Source organism: Pseudopodoces humilis, chromosome 21 (assembly GCF_049639895.1).
Source record: "Pseudopodoces humilis isolate 2021_Gansu_Grassland_sample_001 chromosome 21, ASM4963989v1, whole genome shotgun sequence".
Taxonomy (NCBI): Eukaryota; Metazoa; Chordata; class Aves; order Passeriformes; family Paridae; genus Pseudopodoces; species Pseudopodoces humilis.
This window is the reverse complement of record NC_142220.1, coordinates 6,535,114-6,553,250: the sequence shown is the minus strand read 5'-3', so window position 1 is coordinate 6,553,250 and position 18,137 is coordinate 6,535,114. Positions and strand designations below refer to the sequence as shown.

Here is an 18,137-nt window from a genome sequence, read left to right as displayed (position 1 = left end):
AACACTGATTTTACTTCAGCATATTGCAAAACTAGGCATGAAGACCAAGGGAAGGAAGCAACTACTCATCCTATTTCAGCAGCTAGTACCTTCCCAGGACCCAAACCAGCTGGCTCTTGCACAGGAATCAAGAGGGTAATTTGACCAGAATCAGAGCTGGAAAATACAGACATCTTGTCAGATGTCACAGAGTATCTCAAACCATTGTTTTAGCATGTGAATGTGCTTGGATATGACAAGACAGTTATAAACTCTTCTACAAAGACAGGTGCCTGAAGGGTTTCTAATTCCAGCACAGTGAACTGATTGCACAGTCTGTGCTCAGGGAAGGATAACATCAATGATGCAAATGGAACATCCTCACAGAGCTCCTCTTTCTGACAACCCAGCAATACTCACAGTGACAGATCCCAGACTGTGGAGCAAGCTGGAAGTAAAGCTCAGAGTTGGGGATTTGCCTTTTAAAACACAGAGGAAGTGGCTCCAGATACAACGTATCATTTCCTGAGGAGGGAAGCAGAGGACATCAGCCAGTTAGAGACTCTTTCAGTGGAAGAAGAAGGGAGAAGGAAAAAAGGGAGTATGACATTACCTTCTTTCACTTTCAACACAGGGATACACTGTAAGATAGACATCAGTCTCTGTGGGAACCTGTTACCTGATACAGTGCTGGTGTTCTCCAGGGAAAAGCATTTCCTCCCCTTTCCACTGATTGCTAACAGTCAGTCTGATTGTTGAATTGAGAATTCACTGAAACTACTTCTTGTCTACCCAAAAATATAGAAATGAATTCTGGAGTGAGTTCATTTTGAGTGAGTCCGTTGTCACCTCTTGGTGTTTTTATCCTGAAGTAACTCAACCCCTTGGATTGTGGGGTTTGAGGCCTTTGGTTTCTCACCACTGTGCTGCAAATTGGGTGAAGGATGGGCTCCCTGTGGTGAGGTGACTTGCCCAAGGTTAGTTACTGAGGCATTGACAACATTGGAAACAAAGCCAAGGTGCCCTGACGACTCCATCATTACAGAGGAATTGTAATGGAACAGAAAGAAGGGGATATTTGCTAAATTAAAATGTCCAGTTGGCACCCTTTGTTTTCCACACCAACATGTTTCAGAGGAAGTCTGGATGGCAGCAATCAATCCAAGCACCAGAGCTGTGTGTTTTCCTCTGGCAATCCTAAAGCCAGCAAAACCAGGATTGAATTACTGTGTTATTTTATTGCTTTTTAGCTGTTATTCTGGAATACTGTGACTGCAGAGCACTTCCCCCAAAGCTCCTCAAATCATGTTCCCTGGATCCTAATGGCTAGTACAGCAGTAAACTCAAATGCAAAACAATCTGGAGCTATCACCAAGGAAAAAAAAAAAAGTTCTTACTTAAACCAGATTCTTCTAAGCAAAAATTTTACAAAAGGAAAGAAACAGATCTTTGGAACAAGGTAGGTCATCTAAAATCACTTCCATTTAATATCTGAAAAACACCTCAGCTAAATGATGAAGTGGCACAGGAAGGCAACAAAATATTTAGCAAAGGAAATGTGTGTGCATCCATGTGCATTCCTCTGAGAGACTGGGAGCAAAGAGACAGGAATATCTTATATCTAGGGATTTTTAATCACTCCTGGAATCCATCTGCCTCCTTACAGAAAGAGGAATCTTAAAAGCATCAGATTAGACAGAGAAGTATCTTTCCTCTACCCACCTGTTTAATCTGGATGATGCAATTTATAGAGAGGCCAGAGCAGTTTCTTCCCCAGAAAAAGGGCTCCTGAATGTTTAATTGCCCCAGCTTTGGAAGCACTGGTAATGTGCTTAAGCCTGATAAGAAGCCTATGGAGCAGGATCAGACTTTTAAAAAGCCTGAACATTCTGCAGTCCTCTCTGCAATTTGGTCTGGGTGCTCACCACCATTCCCTCTGGGTTTTAGTTTTCACCTGAACAAAGTTTTTTCCGGTACAAGCAAAATACTTCCCTTCTTTCAAACACACACCATACAAAGTTTATTTTACTTCTGGAACAGGACTTGAAAGAGGTACTGTCTCCAGGACAGAAAACACTGATTTCAAATAATTTGCAATATTCAGAAAAGCACAACTGGACTCAGTATCAAGGTCACCTCAATCTCTGGTCAGCGCAGCAGTATTTACATGGGGAGGTGGAAGGGGAAGACATGCAACCTGCATGCACAGCAAATTAAAGTAACAAATGAATGACAATGGACAACTGACACAAGTAAAAAGGATCTAGCAACAAGCAGGAGATCAGAGAGGAAGGGAAAGGATATCATGAAGTTCTGCAGTGAAGATGGAGGAAAACAATTCATAATAATAGTACCTGAGAAGATACCATCTCTGTGTAGCTGCTGAGAGTGTCCTCTGAAAACTTAGCAAGCTGCAGCAAGAGAAGAGACCAGTTACTATAATTGTGCTCAGAAATGTGCCATGAGGAACATCCTTCCCTCAGGATGTGCCTTCAAGGAGGAGAAAGCAGGAGTCCTGCTCTGTGGGAATCGCTGTATACCAAGGCAGATTGATAACTCATCAAAGCAATTAAGTCTTTAATGGGCTCTGTTTTTTATCTACTTGTGAAGCACAGGCAAAGTGCTCGGTGCTGTACATCACAGAGGAACACACAGTCATTACCTAAAAGTCTACAGAGAAAATAATAGCAATTAGACCCAGAGAAGGCTCTTTCTGGGTGGTTATTTTTAGTCAGAAAAAGCTAGGATTGAGTGATCTGATTTTAACTTATATGGGTCAGTTACAGGAAGGGAGCTGGAAGAGGGGTTGGAAAAGCAGGTGCCTGGAACACAATGGACACAGAGGAATGAGGTGATATGAATGGGATGCAGATAGGAAATGAAAAGAAATTACAGCAGGGCACCACAACAGCACTCTTGGAATTACACTGAGAAATTCACTAACTCAGAATTTTTGTATCCAGCACAAAGGTATTCCACACTAGACATAATTTTGAAAAAGTTTAAATTTAAGTCTATTCATAAGTGAATATGGCAATTATATTTACATGTAAATAAAATGATATCCCAAATAATAATGCATGTATCTGGCACTTGAAAAAGGATCAGTTTAACAAAACCAAAAAAAGCCAAGAGAAATCTGTCAGAAATCATTTAAACTGACAACTGTGAAGGATAATTGGGAACTGGTTAAGAATATTTTGTTACAATTTTAAAAAGCAACAATCCCATAGTAAAAATAAGAGACCAGTTTTGAGTGAAAGTGAACACAGAAGTTAGAATTAACATAAAAAATAAGGAAAAGTATACCAGTAGGTAATTAAAACCAGACAATTGCTTTTAAAGACAGTCAAATTGCAAATGACATTGTAGGCAAGGCAGACGTGTTAAACAAATATTGCTATTCCTTATTCAGTGATACAATCATACCATATGATAACTATGAAATATTTTCCATTCCAACACCAGCTACTGAAAGTAAATATGTTTAAATTAGCAGGTCTGGACAATGACTGTTATTGTTGATTTTGTAGAAGGCTTGAACTATGGATTAAGTCCCAGTTCAATGAAGTGGTGCCAATGCCCAAAAAGGGAAGGAGAGCCATCCAAGTTACCACAGGACCCCAGACAGACTTTGATTCCAGACAGAATAAAAGAGCAGCTAATATGAGACTCAATTAAAAGTGGAATAATACAATCAGTGCCAAACACCACAACTATATCAGCAGCAAATCTATTTTTTCAAACTATTTCAAACTATTGCAATATCATTTTGACAAAATTACAAATTTGACTGATAAAAGTACTGCTTTTGACATACACCATTTGGTAATTTGACTTGATTCTAAATGCTTGACTAGTTTTCTAATGAAAATACCAGAGTAATAGGGCTCATGTTAAATATATTAGAAATAGACTATCTCTAAATGGAACAGAAACAGAAATTATTTGCAAAAATGTGTTACTAGCTCAAGCAGGGACAAACCTGGGTATTTTGTTAGCCTGAGAGAAAACTAAAAACACATTACTGATAGAGACTGTAAAGGATACAAAGTTTAGGGCAGGATACAATGTCAAGAGGAGAGACCACTGTCACAGAACAATATGGGTTGCTTGGGCAATGTGCAAAAACGTATATCTCAACAGGCACAAAGCTAAAGCAGCATATTTAGGTGCAAAAAGGAATGTTGGACTTACAGGATGAGGATTCTCAGAAAGCAGTACCTGCAGCTGAACAAAGCCTGGCCTTTTAAAGAAGTGTCTGAAAGATCTAATGGGATCATTTGTTGTAGAAACAAGGGAACACAGAGCAGAAAGTCCAGATTACTCTGAAGTTTATCAAAAGCATAACTATTACTGGGATATTTTGTGGGGTTTGTGATACATAACCCTACAGTGATTCTGAAATAGTGGAGAAAGCTAAGAGGAATGCCAAGAGAAAGATTAGAGGTTTGGAAAATATGCTAATAGTGCCTCAAGGTGCTTGAACTGTTTACTTAACCAGAGATGGTAAAAAGGAATGTGAGTAGCTACAAAAGAACACAGTTTTGATTGATGTGCTCTTTGCTCTTAAATCTAGAAGACAAAAGATGTAAGTTTTCCAAGGGCTGGAAATCAGATACTGAAGAAATTTCCACTAACACAGAATGTCCATTTTTAGCAGTGAAGGTAAATAATTACTGAGACAACCTATGGAAGGCAGTACAAATGTTTTCAAACCAACAGCAAATTCCTTTCTAAAAGGAATGCTGCTGTAGTCCAACTGTAGTAATGAAACTTGAGACAGGTGCTTGTTTAGGGGGGCACTGGTTTGTGTCTTTTCAACCAGTCACAAGAGTCACCTCTGGCCTTGAAAAATCAGGAATTAAACATGATAGGAAGGGGAAGAAGGCAGAGAAGTGGCCAAGTTGCCTCCAAGTAGGCCAAGCGATTGGAGAGGAGAAGGGTCTTACCTGCTACATTTTGAACAGAGAAGAGAGAAGGAAGGAGGGAAATAGAGAGGCCAAGTGACTGCCCTTTTCAGGGGGTGAGTGACCAAGGCACACCACAGCAGCTGTTCTGCAGCAGCAAGGATGGAGGCTCATGTCTGAGATGCCACAGAAAGAGCTGGCTGGACAGACAGAGCTGCCTGGACAAGAAAAAGAAGACAGGAAAGGAAAAAAAAGGAAGGTGCAAGTATGAGTGACATGGCAAATGGGAATGTTGAGAATGGTGAAGCAAGGAAGCCAAGGACCTCTGGCATTTCCCAGCTGAATTACAAATTGTGAAGGGAAAGAGGGAGGTTTCAAAAGTACAAACCAAGTGATGCTGAGAATAGGTACAAGAGGTAAGATGGTAAAAACACTGAGAAGAGATTCTAAAGGTACAAATGCTATTAAGGGATGTAATGTGTCCTTCCTCCCAGGACACTGGCAGCTTAGGTATTTTCAACTAGAAAGAAAATAATAGAAAATACAGACCCAGGGCCAGAGGCCAAGGAAGGACAAGAAGGAGAGAGAAACTCTATCCAAGTACCAGAAATCAGCACAGAAGACAAACATAGCTCAGTGCATCTCACCAGCACTACCACCAGGACAGAAGAAGGGATGTGCAACAGCACATCGAGCTCAGGATCACATCCCATCAGACCACCAAACTCCACTCCCCAAACCAACACAACCACCAGAAACTGCTCCTACTCCCTGACCTACTCAAAGGCCATGCCTGCAAACAAAGCCCCAGAGCCTCAGGAAAAGATTGCTCAGCCCACATGGCATTGCAGAGGATATGATGTATCTCACTCTTCTCAGTGGCTACACATTGCCTAGTTACAGCCACCACAGGGCATTTATCTCCATGTTGACCCCTCTAACAAACTGTATGTATCTGACAGAAAGCACATGCCTTGAAGAGTTTCACCAAACAACCAGAGCTTCCTATCACCTTGGGGTACCTGCAGAGAGGTTGAAAAAATTCAAGCAGCTGTTCAAGAATATTGTACTCCAAGGAGAGGGCACAGCTGGGACAAACAAAGATCCAACAAGATTTTATAATTATGTGGACATCTCTGCTGAATTCAGTATGCTCACTTCACAGAGCATTTTTGTCTCTTGCCCTTGTCTCTGCAATGGTTTGATGTGGAGAGAAACCTACCAGTGAGGTGGATGAGGCTTTGCTCATCTGGGCCAACACTCTGGCTTCTCCAAAAGCTGTAGCAAGAATCCACAGGACAGGAAAGAGCAATGGAAGGATGGGTAAGACACCATTCACCTGAAAAGAACACCAACAAGCACAGAGACAACAAGTCAGAACCTCTCACGTGACATCTTTTCCACCACAGTGAGAGGATAAGGATAAAAGGCCAGAACAAGAAGGGGACTGGAAGCAGTGCCAAACACTGCACACATTATGGGGGTTTAATGAAGGAGGCCATGAATCAATCACACCAACTTGCAGCTGTTTTTCCTGCTGAATTTGGAGGAAACTCCAAGGTGTTTAAACACAAAGCATACCATATAGATAAATAGATATAGATAAACACATACATGGCAAATGAGAGAGCAAAACATTCAAAGGTAAGTCTGTAAGGAACAGCCAGGGAAGATCTGGTGTCCTCCTCCACTGAATGTTCCTGGATCTAGCATGCTTCCAGATTCAGGAAGCACAGGAGGCTGTCATAGGATGAATAAAGTCACTTAGGGAGGGAATCCATCTTGGTGGTACTCTGGGGAGGAGGTTTAGTGAAGCTCAGAGCTCTCCTTTACCTGCAGCTGAAGAAGAGTGTACTGCCAGGAAGCAATTCCAGGAGCTTGGAAAATGAAACGCACAGCATTGGTGATCAGGAATCCAGCCTGCAATTCAGAGATGACACTGTCACCTAACTACTGGCACTTGCAGGGAAGGTGTTTCCAGTGCCTTGTAACATTCTCAGCCCTGGGGGAAGTATGAAAAATAAATTTTTGATCTGCTGCTGCTGCAGTTCCTCCCTCCACTCTCATGGTTATGTGGCTCAGCATCTCTGAACTGCCCAAGTTACACACAGAGTTAGCTGCATGAGTAAGCATGGCCACAACTTCCAGTTGATGGCTGCAAATTCTTCAGATTTATTGACAAAACATGGCTATTGTCAAGGATGACAAAGGCTTGCAGTGAGACCTACCAGCACAATAGGGACAGCATATTTCAGCATCACTGACTGTACAGTGAACCTCTCATTATCCAGGGCTGTCACAGGCCGTGACAGAGCCATTTCCAGGCACCACCTAAAAAACAAAACAACTTGAAATTTCAGCAACCAAGACCCTAACCCTTCAGCTTCCTTGAATATAAATCTCCTAGCAGACCTGATTAGAACACTGTGCTCAGCCTATGCTATGAAGAAGGGCTGTCAAAAGAGAAGTCAACATCTACAATAAGAGTGCAGCACTTGCCAGGGTAAATTTGCAGTGTTGCCAAGCAAACTGCTCAGGTCTCCTCACCTGCTTAGCAGGAAGACAGCAACAAGGACACAGACAGCTGGGTAGGCACTCTGCCCTGCACTTAACCCACCTGACATTATCAATTATTGGGGTCTTCAACACACGGAAGAGACGATAGAGCTGAGGATTCTGAGGGCCCTTCTTCACTTCTCCCCTTGGGGAGGGCGGGGGTGAGAAGGGTGGAAACAGATCTCCAGGCTCCAGAACTATGTGCTCATCATCCTAAAAGAAAGGTTAGAGAGCCCAAGGGCTTGTGTTCAAGCACATCTGGTTATTTCATGAAAACTGGCATTTGGAGTGAAAGTTACAGTTAAAATCACCAAAGGTAAATTTCAAGCTTTAAACTTTTTGCAACCTTCTTCAAGCAGTAAAATCTTTGCAGAGAACTTGTGAGTAGTTAATTTACTTCTACACCAGGTATTTTATATTACCTTATTTTATAATAAATCAGTAGTAAAGAGGTCAAAGCAGACAAACTTTATTTCTGCACATAAAAAGCAGGATAAAGGACCAGGTTTGTATGTCATGTTATCCTACTGGATAGATTCACTCCACTTATATTTAGCAGCACATTACATTTTCTGCTTGACCTGAGAGAGAAGGAAATATGGTGATTTCATATAACATTAGTACCTAGTGGGTTTGGGAGTTCTTGGAGTAGATGCAGCTTGGCTAACTATGCACCATCCTTGACTGAACTGGAATTTCAAGCTATTTTCAAGGTCAAAAGAAACCAAACACTCCAATTTTATGTACTCTGGGAATCAGTATTAGCAAGAAAAACCTGGGAAATATATTGTTACAGGCCAGGGAAATTAAACAAGCAAGTTACCTTAATCCCTCTCAGAGAAGCAAATGACTCCTGGCCTGGCCTCAAAGCAACAACATCTCCTTCTACCAAGAGGCTCACAGGCAGATTGACAAGATGCCCATCCCTGTAGGCCCAGTGAAGGGACCAGGATGGGGCATAAGGCATGTGAAGGTCAGGGTACATGGAGTCTGGCCATTTCACCTCTTTGCCAAGTGTATCTGAAAGCACAAAGTGCAAAAGAATTAAGTGGTAGCAATTCTGGATTTACATCCTGTAGTGGTTATAAGACCTCCAATGTTAAGCTCAGCCCATTCCCAAGATGTTTTATCATCTCTCTCTTCCTCCTTGATGGCTTTTCCCTTCTCTCTCCAACTGGTATTAACAGCCAAACATTTAAAATATTATATTAAACATAATTTAAAAACCTGTACAACAGAAAAGCTAAAAGCTGCCCTTAAAACTGCCCCCTAAGGTCCCAAAGCCCCCATTGAGATGATGCTCATGCACAGCAATTTATTTCCTTCTGCTCCATGTTGTGGTACAACCCCATGTGTTCTCCCCTCATCATCTGCTGCAAGGCAGATATTTTTTATAAGGATATGAGGATCTGAATTACTCCAAAGCACAGCCATAACAGACGCCCACCTGGTAACACACAGCTTAGAAGCACATGGCCACATGACAACTCAAAATAACTTTAAATATTTTTACAGGACAGGCATGAGGAGAACACACTTCCCACAGCCTGTTTCTGTGCAACACAGAGGAAGGTTAGCAAGCTTTATTAGGAATTCATGTGATCAGGTTTGGGGAAAGATTCAATGGGAGGAAAACACAAGTGCAAATGGGACAGATGAAAGAGATCTCACCGTTTATCTTATCAACAATAGTCTGAAGCCTCCTCTCCACCTCTCTGCACTTCAGCCTCTCTTGACGCCCAATCATGAGGAGATCCAAGAGGAGCAGGAGGAAGAGTGCCAGTGCATTGACTATCTCAGCACCTTGGCTTCACACAGAAAACAGGAGGAAGCAGAATGCAGATGACGTTTGAGTAAACGAGCAGAACACATTGCCAGACGCCCACTGAGATAAACACACAACTGCCTGGTTGTTTATTCCCACATCTCACAGGTTTATGGCTCAAAAAGAAATGCATGGTTACACTTCTTCTTTAGGATAATGGCACCAGAGAGGACTGAAAGGACCCATCTCAATTAAAAATACTTTACAAATATGGTCAAGGCATGTATAGCACACTGACTTCTCCCATGAACCACTAATTTCTCCAGTTTCAAAATACATCCTAACTATGATAATGCCTTAGGAGTTTTAAAGATCTAGGAATGCTGTAGGAAAAAAAAACTCTTCATAGGACACTCTCTAGGTCTATTAGTAGTAGAATTAAGTTGGCTGAAGTTCTGTGAAAGAGATCGATAGGAAATTACCAGTGTGAGTATGCTGATATCTAAATATCTAGACAGAATGAGGGACAACACCTATGTCAATCACACACAGTACTAAGATAATATAAAAACACCACCTTGCTTCAGTTAAATAGCTCAGGAAGCTTTGCTCACCTCCCCTGTGGCTGGCTCCCATAGCAGCATAGCAGCAACAGCACTGCCAGCAGCATCAGAGACGCACCAGGCCAGTGGAAGCAGGAGCAGCGGTTACCATGGTACAGGAAACTGCTCCTCCACACCTCCTGCAAAGGGAGAGCAGCAGACAGTCAGCACACATGGAATACAGAGCCAGACATTTGGAAATGCAGACTGAGAAAGGGTGAAGACAGCAGCTGGTGCTCCAGGGAGAAGAGAACTTTGCAAAACCCCTGAACATGACACAGAGCATCCCAGATCCATTGTGTGAATCCTTCAGCAACAATGGATATTCAGCTGGTGAGTCTGGGTGAACACTCTGCTTTTCTCTTGACTGGAAGAATGAAAAGGCTTCTGTGCTAGGTTGTCCCATTGTCACTGACCAACCAAGGAACACTTTTAAGCACTGTATTTTGTACTCGACACACATGCCAGGCAAACACAGTGGACAAGGGGAGACTGTTGAGCTTCACAGCTCTTCATCTCCACCTGAGATGGCCCCTCAGCTCACTGCCCTTAGTGGCTCTTGAAGTACTGAGACCTTTCACAGGGCAAGAGGCATCTTCCCACAGAGCTCTGGCATCCAGGAGAGAAGTGCTGACAGAAACTCACCCTCAGGTAGATTTCTTGCTTTGTTTGCAATGACTTCAGCAATTCTACACCTGGACACTCTTGGTGGGGAATGCAGCCAGTTTCTGTTTAGCCCTCATTTTTGCTTTGAGAAGGGGAGACCAAGTGCCCAACCTGTGCTGCTTGGTGCCTCACCTTCCATGACGTCCCTTTTTTCCGTTCCTTCTGATGCCCCTCTAGCAGTGCTGACAATTGGTCTCTCAGGATCATGAGGGCTTTCTTTGTGGTAAGGCCCAAACTTGAGGTCATCTCCTCCTGAGGTGCCAGAAAAATAAACTGGTTAGTGCTTCCCAATTTTCCTTTTAGACTTTTTCCTGGTGGCTGACAGAGCATGTGACCGTGAATGCCCTGCACTCATCATCATCAGTCTGATTCTTCATTTTCCTGAAATCATCTTCCCTCCTGTGAACTTCAGACTGCTGGCTGGAATTAGAGCTATTAGACAGTATCAGGTAAACAAACCAGTCCTGACTGTGCTGATAAATACTTTATCAAAGCACAATACCAAGTCATTTCTGTGAAACAAGATCTATTCAGTAGAGGCTGAGGACAATACAAACAGAGGTTATGCAGGCTTGAACTGGTATCAGCTTGTAGAGACAGCAGAACACAGTTATGGTAAAATTTTAAATATACAGGATGAATTTTGCTAACAGTAAAAACTAAGTAGTAGAATATCTGCAATTCAAAGCAACAGAAGTCCAACTTTCACAACTGCTTGCTGCAGATTTTTGTTTAAGTCCTGCCTCTGTGGCTACTTTGATGCAGAAGCTCCCAGATTTAAATGCTAGGCTGCAGATCAGTTCAGGACCACACGTGACCCCACCATCAACTTCTAATTTTACAAGAGCAAACACTGGGGTTTTAAGTGCTGAACTGCAAGGGAGACACTTGGACTTGCAGGAAGCAAAGAGTTCACAGCACTCTTCCCTCAGTGCTCAGCAAAGAGGCAGCAGTCCCGAAGGACACATCTTAGGAGTGTGCCATATGGAAAACACTGATGTAAGATGCTGGTAGCAACACAGTGGGGTAAACACTTGCATTTCTGGGCCAGGAGCACAAGCATTTTCCTTTCTTTCAAATCACAGACTACAGTGAGGTACTGTGGGCACCAGATCACTGACAGCAAATCAACAAGGATGAGCAGGCAGGTGTCCATGAGAGGGCTTCAGCAGGGAACTGCTAAATAAAAGTTCTCATGGGCATTTCATGTTTTAATACAAACACACTGAGCATGTACAGCACACAGGATATCCTGCATATTGGAAATGTTCACATGTGTCATACTGTGCCCAGAGCACAGAACTACAGAACACCAGCAGGCAGGAAGTTTGTCCCTCCTGTCCCCACCAGTGTGACACAGACCAGAGCTCAGGCAGGAGCTGCAGCTCTTCCTGCTCTTGTAGCTCTTTCCAGCCCTGCCAAACCCACCATTTGGCCTTAAACTGCAGCAGTTCTGCTCCTCAGGAGCTGCTTGCACACACCCAGCTCTGCAAGTGCAGCTTGGCTCTGATGTGTTCTTCCTGTTCCTTAACTGCATAGTTTCATGATGAACATTTACTGGAAACTAATCTTGGACTTCAGACTCACTTGCATTGATGGTCCAAACCAAAACTGTAATGCAGTGTTGAAGAATAGAACATAAATTCTCTTTCAAATACCATCTACCATACAGACACACACACACACTCTCCCCACTATCAGGGACAACCTGAAACAGCAAATTCTGTCCAGGCAGAGTCCAGCAATGCTGCTTTAGCTACACTTTTACACAACTAAAAATAATCCTGCTGCAGTTTTCATTCTCTGTGTCAGTTTTAGTAATAGAGGAAGCAGTTCTGTGTTGTTCTTGGAAGCAGCCCAGGTAACATCAGCACAGGACTAAACATAGGAGTGTCTCAAAGACTCCCAGATGGCAGTGGAGCTGGCACCAGCCGTGCTGCTGCACCACAGAGTGCTGCAAACAGGAGTGTCTGAGAACAACACCAAGCAAGGGACAATCAGGCTTCTCTCTCTTGTCTGACTGCTGCCTGTCTGGAGCAGAGCAAGGCACCCACAGAAATATAAATCCTCTCCAACATGGGGAAAGTAGACAGATAAATAAAATGAAATTTTACAGAATGAAAGACAGCTAAAATAATAAGGAGTTGAACTGAAAAGCAAAGCCTGCTTAGACACCGAGCTGGTTCCAATGGACACATCAGGAGCTACAGAAGAAATGAGAGGAAAGCTGCACTTGATGCCAACATCTACTACAGTAACAGTGCCTGGAAAGAGAAACTGTCACAGCACAGCAGGCAGTGAGTACAAAATCCTGAGGTAATCAAAAAGGGTTCCTGAAACACTTGCACACCTGCTCCAGACTTTACCCAGGAGTTACCAGTTTGGCATAGTGTCAGTCAAGATAAGGGCAGCCACAAAGGAACGTGGCTGTAGCAGGTGACAAAGGACAAGTGCAGTGTGGCAGGGCTGGAGAAGGTGAAGGGCAGGAAGGGCAGGGATTGTTAAACATCCATCCTGACACTTAGATCATGGAGTATTTGGGAAAGGAGGCAGAGGCAGTCTGGTAAACACTGTTAATACTGTGAGTGAGGGCTGCTGGGGGTGAGCATCGAGGGAAAGAGCCTGGGACCGAAATGAAAGGGACAGGCAAGAAGAGCCACCCTGAGCTCCTGGCAAGGGGCAGCTCCAGGTTTTCGCAACAAAAGCCACCCTGCTAAGTCATCAGCTGCTAATGAGGCATTTTTCAAATGCCCTTAAGTAAACCTTTGGCAAACCCAGGCGCTCTGAAGCTGTCCCAGAGGGACCTTTCCAGCTTTTCATCAGCTGCAAGTGCTCTTCCTGCCACAAACCAGGAACTGAGCACCCCAGGGTGAAGAAGCCATTCACAGGAGGTGTCAGTTCATTAATAAAAAACCTCAACATTCACATCTTTGCTTTGGAAAGTTACATTCAAAGAGAAAGCTGCTAATTTTCCGGTGCAAACAGAAACAGCAGGACACCTTCCCACCCAGCTGCCTTAGCACAGGGTTTCCTCTGACGAACAACAAAGAAAGAGAAGACAGTAAATTCCAGGTTATAGTGAAAGCAAACCCCAGATGGGTATGAGGAGGTGATTTAAAAGGCTGTACTTTCCTTTTGCCTGTGCCTAAAGGCAAAAAGTCCTAAGGACAAAATGAGCAGTTGCTTCCTCCTTTGCCCTGGAGAGCACAGGAGCCTCTAAGTGCACTTAGGGCTCCTCTGGAGCTGACCCCTGCCCTGGCAGTCCCAGCCTCAGTGTGAGAGGCACAGCTGGAGCCAGGTAAAAAGATGATTGTATCCTTCTGCTTTGGGATGGTATCAGGGCTCTCAAGAGTTGTGATCTTTGGGATGGCTGTTAGGGGGAAAACTGCAGGACATTTCCTTTGTGCATATGATTTTATTTTCTAGAGGCAATGAATGTGCTGAGGTGTGGACTGGATGGGAACATGAAAAGATGTGTGAATTCCTCCACTCATAGTAAACATTTTACATGTTAAATTACTACTTAGCTGGCCTGAAAATATTAAGGAAAGGGAACTTGAGACAGATCCTGCAAATGCCCTGGGTTAGGAGCTGGTTTGGCTCTTCAGGAGGGAAACAAGAAGCAGCTCAGAGGCAGTAGATGAGGAGTCACAGAATCTATAGACTTTCCTTTGCCTTGGCCTTTCAGTTGTCCCTCCATAGTTTGACAGGGGTAAATAAGTTGTCAAATACCCAGGAGCTTGTTCAAATCCATAGCCTTGCCTGGCTCATGGCAAATAGGTTCCCTTTGCCTTTCTCAGGGGTTGCAGGAGCATTTTCAGGCTGATAGGTAGGAAAAGTGTGGTTATTTTCTGATTTTTTCCTCCCACAACGTGAAGTTGTTCCCGAGCAACACCACCTACCCATGTCTGCTTCCTGCAGCCCACCTTCATCCTCACACAAATTCACCACTGAGCTCTCTTCCTAAAATTCACATCTTGTTCTTTTACACATTGAACTGTTTAAAATTACCTTAAAAGTTTATCAGCTATCTCACACTCTCTGCTACCTGATGAAAGACAGAGGTCTTACAACTTCCTTCCAGAGGAACAAAGAAGTAGAGCCCAGAATGTGTACAGGGAAATGGACATAAAATATTAGTATATTTAAGTTGTCTTATTTTCTCACAGCCATTACACATTACACATCTCACAGCCATTACACATCCATAGTAGCGTATTTATTAGTTTTACCAGTAAATGTTGATATAATGTGTGCCAAATATTTTTAATGAAACAGGAACACAAATATATTCCATACTTTCCAGAGCAAAGTGGGTTGAATCATCCTCCATCCTCTGTGGATTCATTCTCTTGCAGAATAAGGGGTTCTCACCAAGACTGCTGTACACTTTGATTGTAACTGCCTTTACAAAGACTGTTTAAACAAATAAAGTGAACAGAATACAAAATATTTGCTACAAGTTTCAATTCTCACAGACTGCAGATCCACCCCTCTGATTCAGAGTGGTGGAAAAACCCCTGCAAGGCAGTTGTCAGACTGTTTCCCTCTTTCCAGGCTGTATTCACTAGGCTCCTTTTATAACACCCTCTACTCAATTGCTCTTCAGATCTGAACAGTTGGAGGTGGGAAACTGGGCAGCAGAATGTTCTTCCTTTTCCTAAGAGCTATTTTGCATTCCTTAGCAGAAAAAGAAGGCAGTTTTTAATTTAACAATGACACTTTGCAGGCGATTAATCTACTTCAGGGATTACACCTCCTGAAATGTAAGCATTATTCACAGGTTCAAAAACACACAATAAGGAGTTACTCCACCAAATATATTTGCATTTATTATTGTAAGTCGGATTCTTGTTTAGGATAAGTCACAATATGGCATAAAGTGGGGGTTTTGGGTTTTTTGATCAGAGAGGATGACAGACATCAAATACATGACAGCACACAATTTATTGGGGTAGCATTTCACACAGCAGCCTAGTGCTAGAGAGGGATTTATTCTTGTTCTAAAGCAAATCACCCACCAGGATGCTACAGCTCCTGTACACCTGCAGCTGCTGATTTAGTGCTCGGACTGCCTGAAATGGCTCATCCCTGCTACAGAGTGACACAGATGGAACCAGCAGGGCCAATGTATCAGTCAGTCTGGGCAAAGACTTCCTTTTATTACCCCATCCTTGGTCCGAGTCTTGCTTTCTGCCTACCTTGGTGCTCTCCTGGCTACTTTTCCTAAGAGTTCAGATCCCCAAGTCCAGGCAAGAATGTTTCTCTAGTGACCCAGGCCACATCAATCATCCCCCTGACACATTCCTACTCCATGGGATGAACTTTTGATTAAGACTCTGGACTGTCAGGACAGCTGGATTCTCTAATTCCTTCTGCCACTGGTTTCTGCATGACGGGAAAATTGTATACTCCTCTGTGCCTTAGTTTCTCATTCTATGATGGGGTTACCAACTTCCCACCAACTTTTGTAACTGTGAAGATTATAACATTCACCAGCCCACCTGAAAACTACTGGAAAACTCAGGAAAAAGAAATGTATCTTGGTATCTGCACAATTCAGGCAACTTCACCAAGCAGACCACGGCTCTGTGGGAAACACTGCCTTTAAACATGGACATGCTGGGAAAAGCAGGAGGAACACAGCTATTAAACTTGGTTTGAATGCACCTGATGTGAGCTTGGCAGCCTCAGCTTAGCTGTTGGTCGTCTCAAATCAAGTGAAACAAGCGGAGTCTTCAGCACAGCAGTCCCCAAGTTAATGGACAGAGCAATAGGCAGCAACTGTCTCCTCCCACACTCCATGCAGCCCAGGATGAAAGGCAGCCCAGACCTCCCACTACCTTTGGACAAAAGAACCCCCAGTTGGGTAACTGGGTGCCTGCAGGGGCTCCAGTGTGGATGCTTTTTGAGGCTCACTAACAGGGCCTGCAGATTCCCCCTGCAAAAAGACAGAGCTGCAGGAGCACCCAGCTCTGAGTTGTGGCCAAAGCACCACTCACCAGCCTGAATCACTGCTGCACTTTGCTGTGCACAGGGTCCATTTTAATCCATGCAACAACATCCACATTTTATGCTCTCCATAAAGCACAGAGTAAAGATGCCAACAGGCACAATCAACCTTTCTATACAGGTAATGCAAAGCCCAGCACTTTGCTGCTCCCCAGCAGCAGCACAGCAGCAAAGAAAGAGGCAGCTGCTCCCCAGGAAACAGCCCAATTTAGAATTGTACATTCCTCAGTCCAGCCCTTCGATCCTGTTTGGAGCAGCAAATCCCCAACCATAGTTACCTGTCCCATCAGGCTGCTGGCAGGATGAGACAGGGTTTATGCAGTGCTTTGAAGCACTACACAATTATGAAGCTTTAATTACTGTAATTTAGCCAGCTGCCATTACTCCTCCAAGTACAGAGGAGTTAGGGGTCTGTATTTATCCTAGCTTCAACACGCAGTGCTTTATGCCAGTGCAGAGCTCCCTCCAGGGAATGCTAATCTCCTCCCAGAGGCCAGCAATGCTCAGAAATCCACAAAACTTCAGTACATCTTTCATCCCCTTGAGAGTTTCCTTCCCATCCCTGCTTCTTCTGCTGAAGACTTTGGGGACTAAAACGATGATCCAGCCTGGCAGGTGCACTGCCAGCTGGATCCCACAGGGATAAGGAGGTTCAACAGTTACAGAGCAAAGCCTATAGAAGCAACAGACAAATTTAAGCCATGAGGCAGAGGGGCAGCAAAGCAGGAGTCAGCAGCTAAAATCCTGTGTGGATCTTCCTATTGGTCCTGGGATTAAAATTGCAGTTTAAAACAGTATCTTTTCCTGTCACCACCAAAAACAAGCTATTCCCTAGCTAAAATCATCACTCTTTCATTTTTTCATGTCCTGCCCCTCCTTCCCCCAAAACATCAAAGCTCTTCATGCCCCATCACATCAGGCAGGATGCAGACTGGGGAGGGAGACAGGGAAAGCCATTTTGAAATTAAATGTTAAGGGAGAGGAACTTACTTTGCGACATTTGCCTTGGTGGGGGATCCAGAGATCAGCCTGTTTGAAGAGCATTCCTGCACCACTTCCCCAGCAGCTTGCACTGCTGCTGCTCTCCAGAAATGAGAGAGCAAAGAGGCAGAGAGAGCAAGACTGTGCAGAGCCCAGCGCCGCAGAGAATGAGACAGAAGCAGCAGAGTGAAGCACCAGTCTGCTGATTAATTCAGCCTGTTTCCAGTCACGCTGCAGATCCAGCAAGGAGGCGGCGGATGGGGGTGGGGGATGAGGGAGGATGAGGGATGGAAAGAGGGGGAGAAAAAAGCAGAGAGGGAAGAAAGTTTGCCCAGGATAGCACCAGATGTCTGTGAGAATGGTTCATTCATCAGATGGAGCCGACATAGTGAAGATCCCTGGGCTCACTGCCTGCAGAGCTGCATATGCATGCACAGGAAGGAATGATGCTGACAGACAGGGGTCTGTGCAAAAGCAGATGGCAAATTAGGTAGGACAAAGTGCTATAAAACATACTACAGGGGAAGAAACACCTGAGTAGGCATGGAAAAGGACTAAATTGAGACCAAGAGCCCCTGGAATACTAACTACCTCACAGATGACTCCACAGCTTTGGATTCAAGTTCAATTAAAAAATATAAATATTTGCTATTTAAACAAGTTGAG

General features: G+C 43.8%; 1 protein-coding gene across 3 annotated transcripts in view; it reads right to left on the bottom strand.

The window, feature by feature from the left end:
- TMEM94 (transmembrane protein 94) overlaps positions 1-18,137 on the bottom strand; it is a 52,093-nt gene that overhangs the window by 21,946 nt on the left and 12,010 nt on the right. The window contains exons 1-11 of one of the 3 annotated variants that reach the window (XM_088065492.1): positions 17,481-17,656; positions 10,611-10,730; positions 9,825-9,952; positions 9,117-9,253; positions 8,269-8,465; positions 7,507-7,658; positions 7,118-7,220; positions 6,723-6,809; positions 6,112-6,228; positions 2,334-2,390; positions 400-504 (exon numbers count right to left, since the gene is read on the bottom strand). In XM_088065492.1, the coding sequence (XP_087921618.1) occupies positions 400-504; positions 2,334-2,390; positions 6,112-6,228; positions 6,723-6,809; positions 7,118-7,220; positions 7,507-7,658; positions 8,269-8,465; positions 9,117-9,253; positions 9,825-9,952; positions 10,611-10,730; positions 17,481-17,534 (1,257 nt within the window). In that variant the 5' untranslated portion in view covers positions 17,535-17,656. Of the gene's footprint in view, positions 1-399; positions 505-2,333; positions 2,391-6,111; positions 6,229-6,722; positions 6,810-7,117; positions 7,221-7,506; positions 7,659-8,268; positions 8,466-9,116; positions 9,254-9,824; positions 9,953-10,610; positions 10,731-17,480; positions 17,657-18,137 lie in introns of those variants that run through there. The other 2 variants (XM_014255845.2, XM_088065493.1) reach the window with 2 other exon arrangements.